We start from the raw sequence: 23,484 nt of genomic DNA, 5'->3' as shown, positions 1-23,484 counted from the left end.
ACTCGTCTGAGCAATGGGTGCTTTGTGGGGTTATTTTTGCATTGCCTTTGTGGGGTGTTCACAGTGCTTGAGCCTGCCAGTAGCGTCCCAGGCCTCCACCATGCACCACCCTAACACAAAACAGCACCTTCCCCTTTGGGGGCACCCCCCAACCGCCCCATCACCACTCCCACATCCAACCCCCAGCGCCCCCCATTTCATGGTGCCGGCTGCGCCAACCACCTCTACCACCCCAACCCCAGCACCGCGACCGCACCTTGGGGGCAGGACACAAAGCCCAGCCACCCCCGGGGTGCCCGGCACCCCTGGCGGGGACCCCTCGCCCCCATCCCTGCCGCACGTGGGTACGTGCCGGCGCTGCGGGCCGGGGGGGCAGCGCGGCTCCTCCTCCCCGGGCGCCCGGCGGCGACTGGGCGCCGAGGCTGCGGCGGGCGGGCGGGGGGCGGCGGCGGCAGCGGCCTCCAGCGGGGCCGGGGGGCGGCGGGGAGGGGGCTGCGGGCGGGGTCGGCGCCCGGAGAAGGGCGGCAGGCGGTGTCTCCGCCCGAAGAAGAAGCCGGGCTTCGCCGGGGGCCGGCGGTGCGCTCTCCCGCCGCGGGGCCGCACAATGGCAGGCGCTCAGTAGGATGGATCCTGCCGTGGCTTTTGTTCTGCGGATCCACCCATCCTCCTAGCAGTCAAGTGCCAGGCTATGGTTTTCTCCTCGGGGATCTCTCCGCCGCGTTTTGCCGGCGTCTCCGGTGAGGGTTTGGCCTCGGCTGGGATTTCGCTACCTTACTTTTCGTTTGGCTTCGCGCTGAAAAAGGGGATTTTTCTTATTTTTATTATTTATTTTTCCCTCTCCCTCTCTCTCTTTCCACGCTTTTGGTTATAATCCAATGTTGATCTAGGGGGAATAACCATTCAGCCTGGCTGAAAAAAGCATCCATTGAAAAGTCTCAAAGAAATATACCACGTGAGGAAAAAAAAAAAAAACTGGGAGAAGATCGGAATATAATCATTTTTTCTATGATAAAACTGGTGCCCCTCTTCAGGAGAACTGGTCTCAATTTATTATTATGCAACCACAAGGATCTCTTCTTTCTCAGGGTGTATAAGCTGCTGGATTGCTTTTCGCCCAAATCAATGTGGTTTCTTTGGAACATTTTCAGCAAAGGATCGCATATGCTGCAGTGTCTTTGTGGCAAGAGTCTTAAGAAAAACAAGAACCAAACTGGTAAGCAATCCATTGCACTGCGTTGTTTTTCTTTTATGCTACCCTGTCTGTTGCTCGCCGAGGTAGATCTGCAATCCTGCTGAGGGGAGAAGGGGGAAATGTAACGAGGCCGGCACGGACATGCATGTGCATACGTGTATGAATAAGCAAGGAGCAGCACGGATTAGCTTCAGCCCCTGTCACCACGGAGGAAAAAGATAATCCAAGGCGACCCTATAGCCCGGTCCGCATCTCCTAGTTGCCGTGCGCTATTTCCGAGGAGGAAACTTTGTTCTCACTGCCCTTTCCGAGGGGCGGCCGGTAGCGCCCACCCTCCCGGCTCCCGGGGGCGAGCCCCCCGGGCACTGCTCCTGCGGGGCGCCCGCTGCGGGGCCGAGCAGCGCGGCCCCGCCGTGCCCGTGCGAGCCGGCCCCGCTGCGGTGGGCGAGCGGCTGCGGGGCTCCGGTCCTGCCCCGCACTTTGTGCTCAGCTCGCCATAAGTCGCCCCCTCCACACCCACCCGCCTCGTCCGGCTTTGCCCAAGCCGAGCCCGGCACCCCCCGCCCCCGGATGGCGAAAGGGGGGGGGGTCCCCTGCTTATTACTCCCCCTCCCTCTGCCGGGACTTCAAGCCAGGGATGTGGAGGGGGCGTGTGTGGGGGGCATGGACCGGGGGTGGCCGCTCGCCCGGGTTTTGTGCCCTAGACGGCAGCCGAGCACGGCAGCAGCACGGCCGGGGTGGCTGCGCCTCCTCCGGGATGCCCCCTCCGTGCACACCCGCCGGGGGCCGTGCCGTGCTTCTCCATTTCTGCCTCGCTGCCGGCATCATGCGCTTCCCTTCAGCCCGGCTCCGACAGGGAAACTTGCGGTGCATTACATAAGAAATGTAAATGCGGGTGCCCCGGGCCGCCCGGCCCCGAGGGGAGAGGGGGGGTCACGGCTGCCTCTGTTGCATCCCTCCGGCTCCGGGCGTCCGGCTCGGAGGGAGGGGAGGGCTGCTTTTCGGGGAAATACCGGCCCTCCTTGCCTAACCCCCCCAAGCCTCGGTCCCCCCCCCCTTCCTCCCTGCTCGCTCCCCCGGCCAGCGGGTTGTCTGCAAGCACTTCGTGCCGGGGGAGGCGACAGCTGCCGGAGCCCGGGCTGCGTGGGGAGGGATGCTCTGCGTGTGCGTGTGTGCCGGCTGCCCTGCAGTGGCAGCTCCCGAGCAGGAGGCTCCTGACGCTGGCACTGCAGTGTAGTAGATCATAGGCTCTCCTCGCCTCTCTGACACCCCAACACCGCCAAGCAGCAGCCCCGGCAGCCCGCACCCCTCTGCTCCCCGGCCAGCCGGGGGCCGGACCCCGCTTTGCCCGGCTCGCAAAGGTGCGGGGAGTCGCGGTGGGCACCTCGGCGGATTTTTTGTGCCCCCCCCGTTCTCCCCGCTCCTGCTTTGCCAGCTCGGCTCCCCCCTTCCCTCCCCGTCGCTGCAGCAAAGAGCAGCCACTTCTCAGCATACCAAAGAAGCCGAAATGCCCCGCTGGGGGCTGGGAAGCGGCCGCAGCCTCCCGCAGGCCGCCCCCGGCTTCCCTCGCCCCTTCCCTCTGCACCGAGACGCCCCCCCCCCGGGCCGGGGGCAACTCAAAGCTCCTTGCACCCCGCTCGGGGCAGGGGCAGCCTCGCAGCCCTCAGGGACGGCGCCTGCCCCTGCCCGGCCCCGGCCGTGCTTGAAGGGGCCGTGACCGCAATGGGGGGGGGGGGCTTCAGGGGGAGAAACGGAGCCCGCTGCCGCCCTCCGGGGGGGCCCGCACCAGCGCCGCCGTGCCCTGAGCGAGAGGCGATGCTGATGCTCCTGGGAAGGGTTTTGGGAGCGGAGGTGGTTTCTAGACCTTTCAGTTAGCAGCCCCGGGGGGTGTGGAGAGGCGTCACACCCCCCCTCTACACCCCCAGGCCCCCAAAAGGGTGGGCTGGTGGCAAACTGCACCTGAAGCCGAGAGGCGGCCCTGGGGGAGTCGGGGCTGGTGGCCCCCCGGCCGGGGTCGTGGTTCCCTCCGTCCAGCCGCTCTCCCATCTTCCCCCCGGAGGAGGAGACACCCTGGTCCCTAAATCCCGGCTCCGGGCAGCGCTGAACGGCGACTGCTCGCAAGAACCGGGCCGAGTAAGGGGGTCTTGGGGTACCGGGGGCAAATCACCTCCAGCTGCCGTGCGGTGCCCGCAGCAGAGCGGGGAGACGGGGCCGCGACGCCCCCCGGGGGGGCTCCCTTTCCTGCCACCACCCCGCTCCTTCGCCCGCAAAACTTTTTAGGATCGGTGGGGCTCTTCACTCTCCAAAAGGCTGCAACATGGGCGAGCAGCCGCTGCTGAGCCAGCCAAGGGGAAAAGCGGGCAGGTTGGGCAGCTGAGATTTCAGTTCGTTCAGTTATTTGCGGCCTGATGGCATTTATTTATTTATTTATTTCTGTATGGGTCCCTCACAACAGCTGGTCTCTTTCCAGAAACGGGTTTCCAAATGTTCTTTGCTTTGCATTTCCACCCCGTGGCTGGCTTCAGCCCTCTCCCCCCTGTGCTGACCTCCTCCGGGGCTTGCCTGCTGTCCCCGGGGGGGGGTTCCTGGCACAGGACAGGGTCCGGAACCAGGGCGAGAGGGGTAGGAGGGATGGGGAGCCCCGCGGGAGGTGTCAGAGCTCTGGCAGGGTTGCGGCAGGAAGCTTTGGTTTGTCTGTCGTAGAAATGCATCTGGCTGAATGCAGTGTTTCAGGTCTGAGATCCTGGAAAGAGGAGTAGCCTGTGAGCACTACAGTTGTTTACCTCTTTATGTTTCTTCATAAGGAGGAAAACTTTGAGGAACCGTAGGTGTGGCTTTGCTGGCACTGATTGACTTTTTTGTTTTCTTCCTGGAGTTTAATAATGCACACACAAAGCGATGAAGCCCTGTGTAGCTTCAGCGTCCTGCCCAGCATGAAAATATTTCCGTGTTAGGTTCCCTGGGCCTCACTTGCAGGTGTAATTACTCCCACCTAACTCAGCCACTATGGCTTGTCACACACACACACAGGACTTCACAAAGTGTGGGACTAAAGGAACACTTTCTCAGAAAGAGTTAAACATTGCTTGAGACCACAGGGCCTGTAACGGTGAGATGCCATCCTGGTGGCTTGCCCCTGTGGCTCTGCATAGTGCATGTTCTAGTGAATGGCTAAGTTTTCAGGAGAATTTGGGGCTTGGGAGGATATGGGGAAGGTGAGTACTCCTGGGTGTTTTTTTAAGGCAAATACATGAAGTGACTAACATTTTTTACCAGGTGACAGCTGCTAGGTTGCCCATGGGAGATGGGATATTTCGCTGGGGTACGAGATGCCCCCATCGCTATCACATTTCACTCCTGGTGGCAGCCCAGCAGGCAGAGGATGTATCGCATTTCCTCTCCGTTTGTAAACTCCAAGGAGAGGCATCTCTCCAACTTAGTCAGGGGTGTTGACAGGAGAGTAGATGGAAATTGGCATTACTATAAATATATTGCTGATAGAGGAATTTAGTTTCTGTTAGTATCAATCCTGGATCAATCTCAAGCACAAAACCTATTTAAAAAGAAGAACATCTGACATGCGAGTGGTGTCTAAACTGGGATCTCCGTATAATCCCCATAAAGCAGTCAGGCTGCTCCTTCATGGTCACTTATCATCTTGAAAAAGTTTCCGAGCATAGTCATGCGAGACTGAATCTGTTTAAAACAGCAACTTGGGTCCTGCTCATAAAATATATAGTGTGAGTCATTATCTGAATTTGAAACAAATTGGGGCCACCCGCTGCGTTTCTTACTCATGGAAAACAAACCTCCCACCGAAAGGCAAAGGACCCCAGTAAGAGCTGTGGGATTGGGTCCTTGGAGTTTCTTTCAAGTAGGTCTGAAAAGCATCTCTGACTGCCTAAATACCGTAATTCCTGTGCTGTTATTAGAGCCACGGTGTGTTTCTCTCACTCAGATGTAAAATTGCCTATTTACATGTATCTCACCTACTGAAGTTTTGTCCTCTATGGAATACATTTTGTGAATTTATACAAATTTGATTATTGTTGAGCAAATTAGATTGCATGTTCTACTTGTTAAGGGGTGAAATTTATGCCTGCTCATGAATCTCCCCACTGTGATAAAATGCTTATACCTCAATGTTCAATGTCTGCTAATGATAGGCCATTTATAAATGAATTCAAATATACGAAGGATGATTTAGACTTGGAGAAAATATGAAAAATACATTTACAGAAATAATTGGTTTAAATGTTTATGTGTATGCCATTTTCCTTTAAGAGTGATGTTTATTCTACTTATCTACTTAGATTATGTTAAGTATATTAATTTTGAGCTAAAATCCCCATTGACTTCAAATTCAGGTAAGGAGTGATTTAGACATTCAGAATTTGTCCCTTTCTTTGCAAAGATTTTCCGTCCTGTAAATGTCTATAAAAATGTAGTTTGGAGAGGAGAGAGCTGCTTGAAAAACTGTAAAGCAGTTTTTCAAGAGGACTTGATGAAAATTAAGGAAAGAAGCAGCTGGGCACTACAGCAACCGTGGGATGGTATTTTGTGGTTTATGGGGTCACTATTGAAATTTCTCTGTAATTGTAGAGTGAGATGCTGCAAGTGTAGAAGGTGGTTGGACAAATGAAGTGGTTGTGAGCAACCTAAACTGTGCTGAATATTCACAGAAATTAGCCAAATGAGATTGTGAGTGCTGAGTCCTAGTAGAGCAGGTTTCATGCAGCCAGGGCTGGTCTTGGGTTCGTTTTGGGTCCATTTCTATATCTAATTCTGTTTAAGATCTCCCTTGGGATTTTGAACACACTATTACTGCCCTATGTCTTGTTTGCTGGCTTGTTAAAAATTACAGACCTGACCAACATTGCAAAAGCATGCTGCTGATATATTTTTTTTCTCTGTGTTTCAGTGAATGATAGCTTTTTAAAGACAAATTAGTAGTTCACTAAACAATTTACTTATTAGCAAAACACCAAATGCTTTTAAATTTGGAAAATCTCTGTTGTGGGGAAAGAATAAACAAACAAACAAAAAAAACAAACCTGTTTTGGTGCAACACAAGACTTGAACAATTAAACCACCTGAGATCTACTTGCCACTGCATGGCAAGACTGTATTCAACAGACAGACAGTGTACCTGGAAATAAACTTTGCAGGACTGGGACCATGTTTAGTTGAGAAAGAGCCAGCATCTTGCACAGAGCATGTTTCAACTGTCAGAACAAACCAAGTGGGTGCGAGGAAAATACTTTTTCTTGGAGGCCACGTGATGAAATGCTCAAAGGAGTATATTCATCTTCAGACTGAATATTTCAAAAATTATTTATCATCTTCTTAAAGTGGATTCTGAGAGGTTCTGAACCACTCAAAAGTACTGAAAATTATAGTTGCAAGGGGAATTGATGGTGTTTGGCACCATGATGGACTGAACTCACAGTGAACAAAACATATTTAAGGGATGTGTCCTTTTGAATATACTCTGTGCCAAAGATAAATAACCAGCAAAACTGTTGTTCAGATAAGGAATCCATTGTCTTTGAAAGGGATCTTTTTGATGGCAAACCCTCCAAAATCATTAAGTGAAAGGCTTTTAATGGATAAATGTAATGCAGGCTTTGTGTGTCTGTAGCATACTCTGTTGTAAGCACTCCCATTAAGTAGTAGCAAGAGAAGTAAATAGTTGCTGATGAGACAGCACTAAGAAGTCAGAATAATAATATCTGTAGTAAATTCAATGCACAAGTCAGAATAATAACACCTGCAGTAAATGGACTAGTCTAGGTAACATATTGTGTAGAGCATAAAAAAATTAACAGTTTGGGAGTTAATATTGGATAGTTCTGTGTGGTAAATAACAATAAATGGAACTCAGCTGATAGCAGAAATCGGTGGTGTAATTTTGATGTCCTTATCCTGTGTTTTCGTTCTGACACCTGCTTATTTTACTTTTAGCTGGAAACAGCATGAGGATTTCCACTGAACAAGTTTAATGTTTGCATACAGAAGGTAGTATCTTGGAAATCATTTGGCTTGATTCGGTGGCACTAAAGTTAACCAGGTCTCAGAAGGCAGTATAATTATACCAGGGTTAAACATTTTAATTTATCTGAAATTATATTCATTTTTGCTGGCAAACAATGATCCGAAATAAGCTGTAATCCCATACAAAAGATTTGTTTTAAGGAGTTTCCAGAAAGGTCTCATACAGGAATAGACTTTGCTGTTCCCTGCAAATTCATCGCGTCATCATTTTTTTTCATGCAACTTTCTAATTTGGAAAGATAAGAAAAGGATGAGGACGCAGAAAGTGTGTGACTAGTGCCTCAGCTGTTGAACATATCGTATCCTGTCTCTAGCACTGGGCAGTAGGTGGAGTTAAAAAAAAAAAAGAAACAAGGCAAATCTATGTTTGATCCTTCTTCTAATCTATCCACTCAGTTTTCAGTTATTACCAGACTGTCAGAGATCTCTTTATTCAGGCGTCTGCATTTATTAGCCTCTGAAGGAGCTTGTCAAAGAGCATTTCTACTTTGGTCTTCAAAAACTTTTGTGGCAGTGAGCTCCAAGTAATGATGTATGGAAGGGGTGTGTGAAGGGATTTGTACTTTCTGTGGGTGCTCCTTTGCTTGACTTCTGTTGAAAATCAGAAGCTAACAACACTATTGCCACTTCATGTTCATGATTATTGAACTTTTCAGTAATTATTTTTCAGGGGTATCTCATCTGTAAGGTGAAGAGCATTTCCCTTATGGCTCCTTCTCCTTCCTTGAATGGTCAGAAAAATACTCAGCATTTCTATCATCTCAGTTCCCACGCAGTGTAACTTGCCTTTGCTGAGGGTATAAGATGTCTCTGGCTTTGAAGGACGAAGATGAAGCAGCAGCTGACACATGCCTTTGCATGAGGAAACTGCCTCTCTGGTCCTGCTGAAGCCAGTGGAGGCTTTTGCTTGTGTGTGGAGGTGTCTGCAGAGCATTGCCCATGGTTTCACCACAGCCCAGAAGCTCACAGAGCCACAGCACAGTGAGGAAGATGGAGTCCAGCACTGACAAGTGGCTTCTGCTTTCATCCAGCTAGAAGGAGTTCATTCCTATATATTTTCTAGGCTATGGGATTCAGAAGTGTCTCCTGCAAAGGTCATGTTTTCACAAAGTCCTTTCTCTGGAGGGGGATATTGCTGCCTTGAACAAGCTTTTAAAGAAGTAAGCTCTACTGTCACTGAAAACTAGAATTTATACCACTGTTAAATGGTTTGAGCAGGAGAGAGAGCTTGCACATAAGATCAGATACTTCTGTTTACATATAAATCTCATGGTTCTCAGCAATGCTAGCAAAGGAAATTAGAAGAATTTAATTGTCCTTTAGTGAGGTTTTGAGTTTAAAATGTTAATTTAAAGAAAACAAGTTTGCCAGACTTGTTACTCTTTCAGTAAATGCATTTCTAAGCATGTCTTGCTATATTTAAACAAAACTCCCAGATAACAGGTTCCTGTCAGAGAAGTGCATTATGGAGCACTGCAGTTGCCTGGTAGTTTTCTACACATATCATTTATTGCTAAGATAGGTAAATTTACAGACACTGAATGGCATGACCAGGATCTAACAGTGCAAAACATAGTGGAAAACACAGAAAAAGGTATGGAAAAAATATAGTGTAAGTAACTGCTTAAAAAAAGCAGTGAAATCATTAGTATAGAAGTAAACAATAAAATAGATTGTCCTATCAGGAATATCTTGATAAGAGTTAAATTAATGGTAGTACTTATTAAATCATAGGGCTAATGATATGAGAAACCACTTTACAGTTCAGATATTCTTGCAACTAGAAACTTCATGTAGATACCTGCACTACTAATAGTCTCCAAGAAACAACCTAAACATGATTTAGACAGATTATCCCACTAAGAGATCAGCACAAGATCTCAGATGTGAATTAACTTTAGGCTATCTAAAACCCAGGTGTTATTTTGTCGCTTGAACTCTTTAAGCTTTTACTAAAATCCATGTTTTTAAATGGCATTAACAGTTGCATTAAAATCTGTAAAGTCTTGTGTCCCCCAGGGATTTCATCCTGGAACCGATGCTTTGTCCCCATGTGAAGGTGACTTTCTGTCTCAAAAAGCAGGGTTATACAGACTTCCAGCACCCAAAACATTTTCTAATCTCCTGGCTTTACTGGGACCTGTTTTATAACCATGAATCTGATCTTGGGCCATCACAGACACCATGTCTTCCATAATAGCATCTTGCATCTCAGTTCTTCCACCTGCTCTCTGGGTTAGGATCTGTGAGGAAAATTAGCCCTTAATTATAATTCTTTCTGATGTTTTAAAGTTCTTTCCACTTTGAATAATTAGCTAGTGGCAGTGAGCAGAGCTATCTTACAGGTTATTACTGAAGTAATAGATATTTATGATGGATGAAGGGTAGGCTGATGAACTATCCTTGTTTATTGGACATGAGCAGTATGAATGATTGGTTTCCCTATTGCTGCTAATTTATGATAGCAGAACAGTAGCAGAAGTACATAAATGTAGAGGCAGCAAAGCAACTGTGATTGATTAGGAAAGGACAGTAAAATCAGCAGGAAGAGTCAGAAAACTCAAGAACAAATGCTACCCCTTTCTATTGTCTTGGGGACAGTTTGAGCATATTGTTTGAGGGTAAAATGCTTTATACGTGATTCTGCAGTTAAAGCAGGACAACTCAGTTTCCAGGAATATTTTCTGGATAATATTGCTGACCTCCTCTTACTTGACCTGGTACAGAGTAGTTTTTGGGGCCTGGCTGTGCTTGTTCACATGGGTGCCACGTGTCTCCTAGAAGATTGTGACTGTGGTACCCTACTAAAGCTGCTCCCAAGAGTTCCCAGAGAATTGCAAATCCTTTGTGGGTGCAAGACATGCCATGTATGTCTATATCTTCAGCAGGGTACAGACAGAATGAACTTGTAGTCTGGGTCCTGCTTACCTTTGATTCACCTTTGATTAACCTTGTTCACCTTTAATTGAGTTCACTTTTGATGGTCCAGTTCAGAGACATTATTGTATGAGAAAATTACAATATTCCACTTCAGTGCAACATACTTTAGGGTTCCTGCTGACTAGGGAGATTTGTGACAAAGCAGGTGACTATATGCATTATTTCTCCCCGTGTCTTGAAGTATTAAGCTCTGTCTACTTGCAAAAAAAATTTGAAACATATTGAAGATGAGTTCTCTCACCTTTGAAACTTGTATCATTAACTTTTTTTTTTTTTTTTTTTTTTTCCCATGGAACAGCACCTAAAAAAATATAGGATTGTTCTACAGCAAATATGTCATTATGTAGTATATGTGTTGAAGACTTTTTTTTTTTTTTTTGAAGAAGCCTGTATTTTGTTTTTGATCTAGACTTTAAAACCTGATAATATTTGTGGAGTTGTGGAAGTGTAAGGGAAAAAAGAAAAAAAAAAAAAAAAAGCTTTTGTAGCTTCCTAGACAATATCTATCTGGGTAAAATCAATGAGTTTAATCATGGTTGGAGGAATGTGTGCCAAAGAACTGGGAATGGAGTCACTGTGATTTTATGTTCTGCTGTCTTTCCTAATTTCAGTTTGTCTTTGCAGTTTATAAGAGATGATATATCTGGGGTCCTACTTACATGAAGTGGAGGTGAGTCCTGAGATTTGTGAGCCACAGAAGATATTCTCTCCTCATTGAAGGTTTTCAGAGAAAGATTATCTTTGAAGACTTTGGCTGTCTGAGCACTGTCAAAGCACGCACATCAATTTTGAACATTGCCATACACCACTGAGGAAAATACAATACAAAGAGTTCCTCAAGATGCCTAATTAGACATGGTGCTCCTAAAAGCAAAACAAAACAAAAACAAAAACTGTAAGCACAATGAGAAAAAATAATTGAACCTAAAGATGTACGAATAGAATAGTAGTTTATCTACTTAATTTTATGGCCTCTTAAATGCTGGATCAGAAATATTTTATCCCTGTTGTGCCAGCTGCCTCCAGAATGAAAGAGGAGGTAGCAGTCTGGGACCTTATAACCAGAGCAGAAGTAAATTATAAGTTGTGCAGATTAGGTTAAAACCTTTTAACAAAATATGGGGAAAAATGGCAAGATGAGAATTCATTATACTTGCTGAGGCCCATTTTATTGGCTTTCATTGACTAACTGGAATCATTATGGCTTAAGTTGGCTGCCAAAAAGAATATTGCTAAATAATATTAAGATGGAAGATGGGGAAAAGGTAATTACTAAGACCGAGTAGTCATATATATAAGTTAAGAATTTGGGGGTGGAATTTGATGAAGTTCAAACAAAAGTAAGTCAGAATGCGATGTTAGTACATTAGGTTAGATTTTTTTTAAAGTGTGGATGATACTTGAACAGTGTGGGATGATCTCTCTCCCACTTATTCTCAGAGGAAGATGAAAAACCAGAATGACAAAAGAAATTATAAAGTAAATAATAAAGGGATTAAAGGAATCTGTAATCATTTAGAGAGGTTAGTGACAGAGTCCTGCAGGCAAACAGAATTTAGAAATTCTTTAAGCTACTTATCAATTGAAGAGCAAATAGACCTGAAATTTAAGGACATATTCATGGAAAACATCTATTTCTAGAAGCATTCCTTTACCAAGGACATATAGGAGTTATATTTAATAGAGTCTGGCTTCTCTCAGTGTATTCCATTTATAGCTATCTCACTAAAGGTGAGATACCCTTGTAAATGCTACTTTGTTTTCATAAAACAAAGGCATTCTCACACTGGCATGAGTCTATCGTCTGTTGTTGCACAGCTCTGAAGGAGTGGCCTCCAGGGTGACCTTAGACCAAGTGTCCAGTACCTCCTGCCTGCTGGCATGTGGACAGTCTGCTGTCCGTCTGCATGTGCGCGCCTGGCAGCCATTACTTTTCTGAACCTGCATGGGCTTGTGGTATCCTACGTGTGCCCCAGCTGCCCAGGCTAACACCTGCGGGTTCACCGAAGATGGCACATGAGTCTGGTCATGAGGGTGACCAACAAGCTAACAGTAAATCAAGCTAACCCTAAACCATCAGAGTAGTTGCCTCAGCATCTGCTGGTGAGAGGAAATGTGTTATTTTTTCCACCCTAAAACTGATTTACAGCACAATTTTTAAAATGTGGTGTGTGTGCTTCTATGGATCTTCAGCTTTGTGAATCTTTGTGAATCAGACACCATGCAATGGGCAATATAAACTGTAGAGGTATCCAACACCAGAAGCATTTCACTATATTTTATCTTTAGCAAGAGGTTTCAAAGTCATTTTTGCATACTTGCAGGCATTAGTACAGGTTCAATATTAATTTGACTTTTTCTTCCAATAACTTGTTAAGTGCACAGCCAAGTAGGCCAAGAATCTTAGGTGCTATCCAGGCAAACCAGATCACCATAAATCTGCATAAAGAAGTTTATTCTGGAGATCTTAAAGGAACATTGAGGGGAGAGTAAATCTCATCTTATTATCAGGTGGCAAGTAAGTATTGTAAGAACTATACTCCTTCAGTTGGGTATTTTTATTCTTCTCCCACCTTAAGCTCTTCCTAACTGCCAAGGAGCCTAAGCTTGAGTTTATATTGCTTGATTAAAAAGTAAGATGGATTGATCCAAGCCCAAATGGCTATGTCTAGTGTCTGGCTTGTATACACATTACTAGTAGTTACTGCCCTCCCTAGCAGGTATGGGTGGAGAAAGCTAGCTTAAGTGGTCCAAAAACATCTGTGACATAAATAACAAGTATGAGTGACCAGGGGTCTAGCACTTTTATTTACAGTACAAGCACAGCCAAAGAGAATTAGAGAACCCCTTTTGATTCCACTAAGGAAAGTCAGAGCAAGCTGTGCCTGTAGGGTGATTTACTTTTACCCCCAGCCTTAGAGTGAGAACACACCTGGACTAATACCAACATATGTCACCATCCCAGGCATGCAAAAGGGATATTAGAGCTTAAGTGGAACGGATATACCTCTGCTCTGAGAAGAAGCATCCAGGAAAGTTCTTTCCATGTTTTCTTGGTTAACCCTGTGAAAGCTGGTGAAGAAAAGAGAGCAAAGCACCCAGCTTTGGAGTAAGTCTGGCAGCTGAATAGCAGAGACCCGAGTCAACAAGAAATAAATCATAATGGATTTCCGAGAAGAGTGAACCAGCCAGGAGGGAAGGCTCAGTCCTTCTGGAGAAAGCAACAGATTTCTCCTTTCTCTTTTCCCTGACGAACAGAAGATGTTGCTCCAGGGTAAGGAAGAGCTGAAGAATGAGAGTTTTCCTCTGTCTCTGCAAGAAACCTTTCTCATCTACTTCACTGACTTTTACTCACTTTCTTCCTCACTGACCTTACCCTTTCATCTGTGAGTGCATATGCAACGAAACTGGTCAACATTATTGGTCAAATGACTAAGCTGTTTTATTGCACTCTTATCTTCAATTTGCTGAGTTCTTTGACACCACCCCGAGTTACTGCAGCACATGCTTCTTAATCTTCCTTTTAATAAAAGGATATATATTTCTTCCTACATGGCTACTGGTCTTTCCCTTTCCTTATATAGTTGTGAGAAGTGTGAGCAAATAATTTTTTTTTTACTGATTGTTGATATTTTATATATTTTAACAGGCTAAAACCAGTTTGTGAGTTGAAAGGGTTTGTCTTACAGTCTGTCAGCATGCACTGGTATAATTGTGTGCATTTTGCCTGCATTAATGAGAATTAGAGATCATAAACCATGTTTTATTATTATTATTATTTAAATACCTTTAGTAAAATCAGTGTATAGCACTTGGAATCTCTTAATTCTTTCCTCTGAGGCACTGAAGGGTATGTTTATTCTTGCATTAAATGATAAATACTAAAAGGTTGAATTTAAGCAGTGGATTCTCCTTTCATGAATTCCCTGAGAACCTTAGTTTTTTTCTTAGTGTAACTCTTTCTTCACAAATTACGTATCTTAAGAAACCCAAGTGTCATTACTTAGTCTGTGACAAAGAAATGTGTTGCATTTAACATGAAAAGAGATTGTGTTTGCATTGCCTGCAATAAAACCGATTGTAGAATGCTCTTGATGATGGGACGTAGTTTTCTGTTGCCTTAAAACAGACCATGGTGGAGGACTGTGTTCAGCATGTGGGCTTGTTACATAGAGATGGGATTTCTGAAACCACCCTGTAAATTTGGAAATCAAGTCAAATCTTCTAATCTGTCAAAATCTTTTTAGTAGTAAAGCTAAAAATAGAGTAAAAGACTTTCAGTACAAATACTTATCAAATTCTTAGGTATCTTGAAAGCTTGTGTCTTGAGTTAGCATAACACTAATGTAACAAGTCTAGGACCTTTTACACAGCACTGCAATTAGGTTAACTAAATGCTTTGAGCTTCTTTCCAAGAGCCCAAATATTCCTTCGCCATTTCCCCTTCCAGGCTGGGCAGTTGTTTTCTGGTATCTCCTTATTTACAGTGCCTTTCTTTTTGGCAGGCTAGCTGAATGAGCCACCTTTAACCCTTATTCTGTAAGATCCTTGCTGTTTGCTGTATGCTGTAGTGCTCCGGTGTCATATCAGGTCAACAAAGATGTCCAGAGAAGGTTTTACAGGGCAAAAATGGGTACATGTTCTCCATGATCAGACTGAGACCATCTGGGTGACAGAAGTTATCTTTGCGCTCAAAGGAAGGAAAGGAAGTGTTTTTTTTTTTTTTTTTTTTTTTTTTTCCCCCCCTTTGGCTTTAGCACACTGTTCTGGATTTTTCAAATCTTGTTAACCTTAAATACTCAAATCCTTTCTTCCTAGTACACCACTCTTCTTTTTTTTTTCTTTTTTTTTTTTCCTTTTTTTTTTTCTTTCTATTTTTTTTTTTTTTTCTCCTATGGAAGTTATTAATTGTACAGATTAAGTGAATCTGTGCCTAATCTACTCTAATTCGAATTCTTACAACATCATTTCCAGTCTGCTCCATCTTCATGTCTATTTTAACTTACTGTGGCTAATTTGCAGAACAAGCATGTCTTCTCCAGTTTGCATCCAAGAGAATTAACACATAATGAAAGTAATCTAGATCTACAGAAACCCAGCAGAACATGCAGCAAATGAACAGCTGAGACAGAACAACAGTTCTTCACTCACATGTACACAGTTTTTTTTGGGTTTTCCCTCTAAAAAGAACTAAGCTTTCTCTCAGAATCCCAAAGTTATTTGCTTGTTTGTTTTTATTTGTTTGTTTGACTTTATTTATTTGTCTATTTATTTATTTTTCACTTTTAATGTGCAGACAACAGAGGAAACCAACACAGACTGGTGGTTATGCAAACAGATTTCAGAAGTCTCATTGCATCAGCCCTGATGAAGGCGAGAAAATTTGCTGTCTTTGGCTAGACAGAAGGACCTTGAAGTCTTTTCAAGGCCTCAATGTTTATTTTGTCTTGCATTCGCTGGCCACCAGGAACAGATATTGCCTTGGGGGTTTTTGTGCTGGTGATTTTCAATGAAGGACCTCAAAACAAACTTATAAAATGAAAGGCTTTCCCAAGTTAGCTGAAACTTCTAATGTTTTTGAAAAATCCTTCCAAAAAAAGGAATATCAGAAAATGAAAGTTCAAACTGCAAACATTGCAGCATGCAAATTAGTAAGCCTGGACTACACGTGGTAGTCCTTTCTGTGTGCCAAAACAATATCCTAAATACATAACAGAGTATGACCATTTATTTAATTATTTAATCCAGTACAGAAAGATCTGGCTAGTGCAGAAACATGTGGTATCTGTTGCTATAAACAGTACTTTTCAAAGAGTAGCACTAAGAATACTAGTCCTTTTAGGATTATATTTAATGGTAAGTTTATGATAAACTTCTGAGAGAGCACTGCTGGAATGGCTGCCCTGGCACGTACTGACACATATTATGGGCCAGTAATGATGCTGAGTTGACTCTTCAACTAATTATAAAATGAGGGTTCATCACATAAGCAAAACGTAAAAATTCCTGCTTGAAGTTCAATGCTGTTTGACTTAGAGAGCAGTTGAATCAGAAGGTTCGTGGTACTGAACACGCTATTCTTTGCATCCTCTGTCAGTGCCTAAACCTTTTGAACTGAGGATGCACTGAGGCACTCAGGCTGCCAGGGTGGTGAAATGGTATTTTCTCGAGTTTATAGGAACCAGTTGTATGCGATTTGTTTGAATTAACGGTGAGCAGTATTACATTAACAATTGTCTTAGTGCTAACAAGGAGGAGTGTCCATAGTGTGGTAGTTTGCATGCTCACATTGTACCTGTGCTTCAAGAGGAGGCAGGTCGTTTGTCACCCCCAATGCTTTCAAACAGAAAGGACGGCACTGAAGCTTTCTCACTCAGATATTTTTACAACCTCTTTTTACTTCAGTGTATTTTTTGTTTCATCTTTTTTTTTTTTCTCTCTCTTTTGTTCATAACTAGGCAAACTGCTACCACACTATTTTCAATGTCAAAAATTAGCCATAGCTCCAATGTTTTCTGTCATAGTCCTGTGAAAAGACAATATTTTTGTCATAATATTCCACAGTGATGGACTGTTGCTGTCCCTGGATATGTAGTAACCTGGTCAGAGATTAGGTAATACTTTAATTTTTGATAAAAGTTATCCAATTACAGAGTTCCTGTACTTTCCCTTCTTTGCCCACAAAAGACATACATGTAAGCATGGGGAAACTACTTTTATCAGTGTCATTGTTTCTACCACAGTCCATCTGCTTATTCCCCTCCTTCCTGCTTCATCTCTCACTTCACATCCTCCTTTCAGACAAATCTGTTAGATTGAAAATCCTGCTTTAGAGCAACCAGCTGGTACATTTTTCCACCTGGGAATGGGATTTAGAGCAAGGCTTTCTCGCTGCTCTCTCCACTTCTGTGGGTACCATACAAAGCTCCTGTCAGTTCACATCTTTCCCTGCAGTGCGGGGCCTTGGGAGCACTGAATGGTTCCATGTTCTTAAAATCCTGGTGGATTTTAAAAAGCCTGAGAGCTAGGACACCTCTGCTGTGCTCTATAACAGATCTTCCGCTCTTTCTCCTTCACTTCTTTCCAGTGATGAAAGGAAATATACAAAGCCTGCTTTTAATGTTAGAGTGACAATTACTGTCATCCTTAGAGTGCATCGCTTGGCCCTGCTACCAGATGAGGTTAAGCATGGTGAAACTGTTTTGTAACAGAGGAAGCCTTTGTTTTAGGAGTGAAGAGACTTTGAACTTTGAGTTGATTTTACTCTGGGGCAAATACTGCCCTTCTGAGAGTAAGCTCTTCTCAGAACAAATTAGGGTGGATTCAAATAACAGATGGGAGGGAAAAGGCTTTTGAAATTTCTCTAGAGAGAGTGCAAGCCCTGCTTGTTGTGGCAGCTAGCCTGTATGCAGTGGGATTTGTGTGTTGGGAGTTGGGTGACGAAAGAACAAAGTCCAATAAATCCACTGGTACCCAGATGTCCTACAAATGAGCTTTGGTTTTGTTCCTGAGATTTCTAATATTTAGCTATTATTACTAAAAGTTTTTGTTCTACAGAAGGTGTAAAAAGAAAGATAGCTTTAATTTTATTGTAGAGAGCCTTCCTGCACTTCCATGTACTATTCTCACAGTACTCACAGTGAGTACTCCTCCCTTCCTGCTCTTCCAGGCTCATGGATAGCACGAGGCTGTTAATGCTTATAAAATTACCTTTATTTTGATTCTTCTTCATCATGCAGCAGCCGTTTCAACTGTGTCCACTCAACTCCATTTGTGGGTATATTGTGATGAGGATTTAAGAAAGTGTCTAAACGGGAATCAGATAATCATATTTATGATGGATGTACAAGGATGTACAAGGATGTACTATTTATGACAGAGCACAAAACATAAAAAACAAACAAACATACAAAAGCACTTTTTGTTTGGAACATTCAAAACCCCTTCCAAGGCTCGTTTCAGTAAGAAGGAATACTACTGCAGTCCTGGCTGAGTTTTTAAGTGAAACTTGTCCTATGTTGATGTAATACATGGGACTTATTCAATTAGCAAAAACGTAAAATGGAAGGTGCAATTGGCCTGTTTGCATTTAAGGGATAATATTAACATTCAGTTTCTTAACCAGCCTTTCTCAATGCATAGTTTTACCAGTTCATTTTAACATTAGGTTGAAAGAAGAGCTCAGTCATTTCAAAGCTGTATCCATTCAGCAGCAGGAGGTTTGCAGCCCTGTCTGTATCTCAGTCTCTACTTGGGTGAAGCTGCTACTCTTTGATTGTGTTACAAAAAATAGTAGCAAAAGCAAGTGCAAATTCAATGTATTTAAGATATTTTTTTTTTTCCTGAAAATGGTCCGAATGCTGTATTTATGCTCCACACACTAATAAATTATTCTTTCTGAGTATCTTTCCTCTCACTGTTTTCATTTATTTATTTATTTATTCTCTCTCTCTCTCTTTTTTTTTTTTTTTTTTTTTTCCTCCTCCTGGAGACTGGAACAAAAATGTCACAGGTTTGGACTCTGCTTAGCTTGTATTGTACCACACAAGGCCTAGATAAAGACTGATTTTCCTGTATTAACTGGCTCTCAATGCAGCATGTACACACTGAGCTGCACGTTGTACTTACTGTACCACCAAATCAAATCTCAGTCTGTAGCTTTGAAGAACTGTGTGTGCAAAGATGACAATTTGTACATTCACAAGCTGGTGCCTGAGCTGATACTTATCATTCACATCCTGCATTACAAACACAAAAGGAAAATATTGCCTACATACAAGTCTGAGGAGATGCAAGAGCCACTGAGATTGCTGGGCCAAACTGTCATTCAGATAAACAGATAAACCATATCGACTTACTCAGCTGTCTCTTTATAAAGTAGCACTACATATGTATATAGTTCTACTAAAAAACTCAATTGGAGAGTGGTCCATAGGCCTAATATAATAAAGAAGTAACAAAATACAGTTATTTAAAAAACCTTATTAGTAGAGGTGGTAAACATGCAACAAAAAAGTTAAAAAATAAACTTAAAGATTGTACATTTTTTTTATTGCCTAGAATAAGAAAAATATTCACATCTAATAAGCAGAATGAAAATGGATGAAAAGTGTGTTTTATTTATTTATTTTTATTTATTTTTTTTTCTCTTTTACCCTAAGGTTATTTTAATTATATAAATAGGAACATATACTACCTGAATCATTAGAATGTCTTTTAAGAGTTAGTGATTACTCACTATTTACTCTAGGTAGCCTTGATCCTAAAGAACTTTCTTTCTGCGTCTTTGGTAGTCTTTGAAAATATTCCTGAGATACAAGGCAGGTTATTCATTTGTCTTATCAGTGGCTTGCTCTCTCTTACTAACTAAATTGGTCACAGTAGCTATAGAGTGGAGGCACTGAAGGCTTGGTCATCTATATCTTGGCTTTTAGAACCAAAATTGGAAACTGTATTTCTTGAAATGCATTTTCAGGGGAGAAAAAAAAAAAAAGGATTAGGAATAATAACATCTGGCTAAAATAGAATGGAGTGTCTCTGCTTTTCATCCCAAGACACCATGAAGCTCACTGCTTTCTATCCAGATTCAACATCTAACTGGACAGTGACAAAGGATAGGATTTTATTACTCACTGTCTCTGCTTTACCTGCGTAGTATTACCATTGTTATGACAGAAAAGCACTAAAATATGTTCTGATTCTGCCAGATGCATCTAAAAAAAATCCTTATACAATAACGTTCACTCATTTAAACAGTGCTATTCACATGGCCTGTCACTTGCCATACCAAAGATGAGGCAGTGCCTAACCCTTTCTCTTCACTATTTTCCAGCAGTGGCTGGCACATACTTATTTATTATATTCTGAGCATAGATGGATGTCCAGGAGGTTGTTGCTTGACAAAGTGGGAAAAAACATGTCTCTGATCTCTCTATGTCAGCCAGAAGAATATAGCTACACTGGTGGGGCTGAAGGATGTGGAATAATCACCCATTTCTCCCAGTCACAACAAATCTGACTCTGATATTACATGGAGTTGTGCAATCATCTTGATTAAAAAGGTTCCTGACTACTTGCTTCCCAGTGGTGTGTGGGACACAACCACAAAGTCACCACTCTGCTTCACCACAGCTAGCAATTAAAATTGACAACTCTGCAACAGCTGCTCATAGTATTTTTTCAGTGTTGTGTGGCAGAACATGCATTTCTCACTGCTCACTCATTTGTCCCTTCGCTGTAAAGAATAATTCTGCTTAAACTGCAGTTAAAGTCTCCAGTTTTCCACATTTTATCTGATCTGTTGATGGTGTACGCTACTGTCATATTTTGTGGAAATTAAGAATAACAAGTTACAGTATGTTATTTCAAATATTTGACAAATACTGACTTCTAAGCAGGGAGATGAATGGCTGGGGCTTTTAGCATCTTTCATCTCAGAATTCAAGCTGTGACTCACATACAATTTCTAACACGCAATATTTACAAGAGTGAAAGCAATACTACCTGTTCCACTGCTTTGTGAGCATCTGTTCAGAGCTGGATGTGCTTGATCTCTGGATGACTCTAACACAGCACGTGCAATGCAGGCAGCAAGAGCGGGGCATATTTTCAGTTGTTGATGCTTAAGTGAGAGTGACTTTGACAATCAACAAACTGAGGGAAGAGAGAACTCCTGTTTGTTGCAGGATTGAGATCACTCAATTTTCTGGTATTTTTGGTGTTTGCTTTTTATACCTGGTAATTAACTATGTCTGTGGCATGAAGGTTGTGCACAGAAATATGAGATAAATTAGCTTCTGTGCAGCAGAAAGAGTTTCTAGATCTCTGGTTCAATTTAGAAATGTCATTTAATGTTGACCCCAAGGGGCTCAGATGACAGTGGAGGAGCAAAGAAAAGAAGTATGCCCCAGTTCCTCTGGCCTTAACCTTCCCTCTATGAACACATGTAAGAAAATTGCCCAAGAGCCATAAACATTTCTCGATATGATGTGGAGGCAAAGTTGACAATTCTCCCATGTTTAAGCAACTGGATCTGCAGGAAGATGCCAATAGCCTCAGGAGAGGAATTAGCCAAACCCTCACCATGGAACAACATCTCAGCTGATGAACTGAACGGCTTTCTTTCACATCGGTGATGCTGTGGAGATTTGCTGCTGTCACAACAGCACTTATTTCCCAGAGGAACTGCTGTATGGTATAATATCTGAAACAAGTGCTTTACATTTTATTCTGTATGACTAAAAGTAATGAAAAATGCTCCAGCATATTTTGTAAGTGTAGTGGTTTTGAGAAGGTATAAAAGTTGTTGGCTGTTTTTATTGATAATGCCAAAGATATATATATATATTATTATTATTACTATTACCATTATTATTATTATTTTTTCTGAGAGAAAGTAGTGCAAAGAATAATTAGTGCTATGGAAACTTTCAGATGTGTCATAGTTGTACTTTTATTTTCTTCATGTAAAATCAGGTCCATTTAACTCCATTAATTCAGTAGTATTCTGAATGCTCTGAGAGAACAGAGCATAGCAAGGAGTTCTGCATTTTTCTGTGTTCTGTATGGTAGACAGAAATTAAGTGTGCAGCATGCAGTTCTTCCGAGATGCCCTATAGAAGAGAGAACCAACAAAAATGAATTGCTTTAAAGTAGATTCATCCATCCATGATCATAAATTATTTTGAAAATGTTAATTAGAACTTGAAAATTTCTATGGGCTCAGAAGGTTTACTAACCTCCATCTAGAGATAGGGAAATGAGGAATTGAATAGTATAACAGCTTAATGTTTTTCTGTAATACTCTTTCTAAGAACACAACCTTATTTTTCAATGCATTAACCAAAAAACTATTATTTGCTCACTAGTCTTTGTATCCTGGCATCCAGATATCTGAAAGAAAGTAAATAGCTATCAGGCAGTTAAACCTGCTGCATGCAATCACAGTGCTTGTTTTTGTCTTGTTTTTGTTGCTGCTTGACAATATTTGTCAATACATTATTAAAAACAAGTGACTAAATTAAAGCACATTAGAAGGAGCTGCAAAATCTAAGCATTCATGTTAGGTGTAAATGACTTTAGAAAACTATATTGTTTTAACTACAGCAGTAAGATTAAATCCCTTGGTTTCCAGGCAGTTGTACCAGGAAGAAATAAGGTTCCTTGGAATAAGGCAATTTCCTGTTGTTATAACAGTTAACTTTCTACTTAACTAATCTTCATTATGCATATTAATTAGGATAGATTTGGGCTTTAATTACATGATTGCCTGTTCCTTTTTATTTTTCATCTTCACTGCTGAGCATCACAAGAGCACAGGAGGTAGTATATCCCAGGTGGCAGGAGCAACTGGAGACAAAATCATCCCTGCCCACTGATGAAAACCCTGGGCTGAAGCATGCACAGCACAACCAGAATTTCAGAGACGTAAGCTGCTAAATTCTCCTAAGTCTGTTATAAATACACAGTCTGAGGTTTTCTGTGGTGCTTTTTCAGCCGTCTGCTCTACTTCACTGATGCAGTAGACCTTTTCAGAGCAATGACTGAAAGGCTTTTTAAAATATGGGCAAGGCATATTTCCAGACAGCTCAAGCTGACGCTAATAAGTCTCAGGAGGGCTTATTAGTTCAGGTGTGATTAGAAACCAAGCTGTCTGTGTGTACTTGTGTTATACCATGCCTAAATGAATAAGGTTTCAAATAACCTGCTGTGCTGAAGAGTGCAAGGTGGGGATGGCCAAGTGGCTCCAAGCAAAGCTCTCTTGATCCGTCTGAAACTGCTGCTCATGTAGGGCTAAAATACCCTGATGATTACAAACTAATGCCAGGTACCTCGTGCATCTTGTTTCTGGTGTGAGCCTAGCTGGGGAGAGAAGGTGTCTCCTCCATGTAGAGAAGGTAGTTATGTAAGTGCCAGCTTCTTACTGGGAGTTCATTGTCCAAACACCTTCCAGAGTTGAGGACCATCACTTTCTTAACTGAATAGAATTTCTCTGTGGACTTTGACAAGAGAAATGGTTGCAATTGCTGTTCAAGTTGACAGATACTGTATGTGGATTGATGAAAGTATGCAGAATTCATAGTTTATTTTTGCCATTAGATTTTCTTTTTTGCTATTACGTTTTGCTTCCTCCCTTATGCATCAACATGACTAGATGTTGACTAAGTATTTTTGTTGTGGTAAAACTTTACAGTCTACTTTTCGGAAATTGCAGAACCATGTTATTTAAAGCTGTAAGAGTTAATTAAAAATAAAGGGTTTTTTTTGTTGGTTTTTTTTTTTTTTGTTTTTTTTTTTTT

The 23,484-nt window shown here is 42.5% G+C and overlaps 1 protein-coding gene across 2 annotated transcripts in view; it reads left to right on the top strand.

The window, feature by feature from the left end:
• Window positions 1-1,005: 1,005 nt before the first annotated feature.
• Window positions 1,006-23,484, top strand: part of FGF14 (fibroblast growth factor 14) — a gene marked incomplete at both ends in the record, with an annotated part of 408,826 nt that continues 386,347 nt past the window's right edge. For both annotated transcript variants that reach the window (XM_084306185.1, XM_084306183.1), the window contains one exon: window positions 1,006-1,213. In XM_084306185.1, the coding sequence (XP_084162311.1) occupies window positions 1,006-1,213 (208 nt within the window). The remainder of the gene's footprint in view (window positions 1,214-23,484) is intronic.

Source organism: Netta rufina (genome assembly GCF_964035555.1).
Source record: "Netta rufina genome assembly, chromosome: 1".
Taxonomy (NCBI): Eukaryota; Metazoa; Chordata; class Aves; order Anseriformes; family Anatidae; genus Netta; species Netta rufina.
This window is presented reverse-complemented; position numbering and strand designations above follow the sequence as displayed.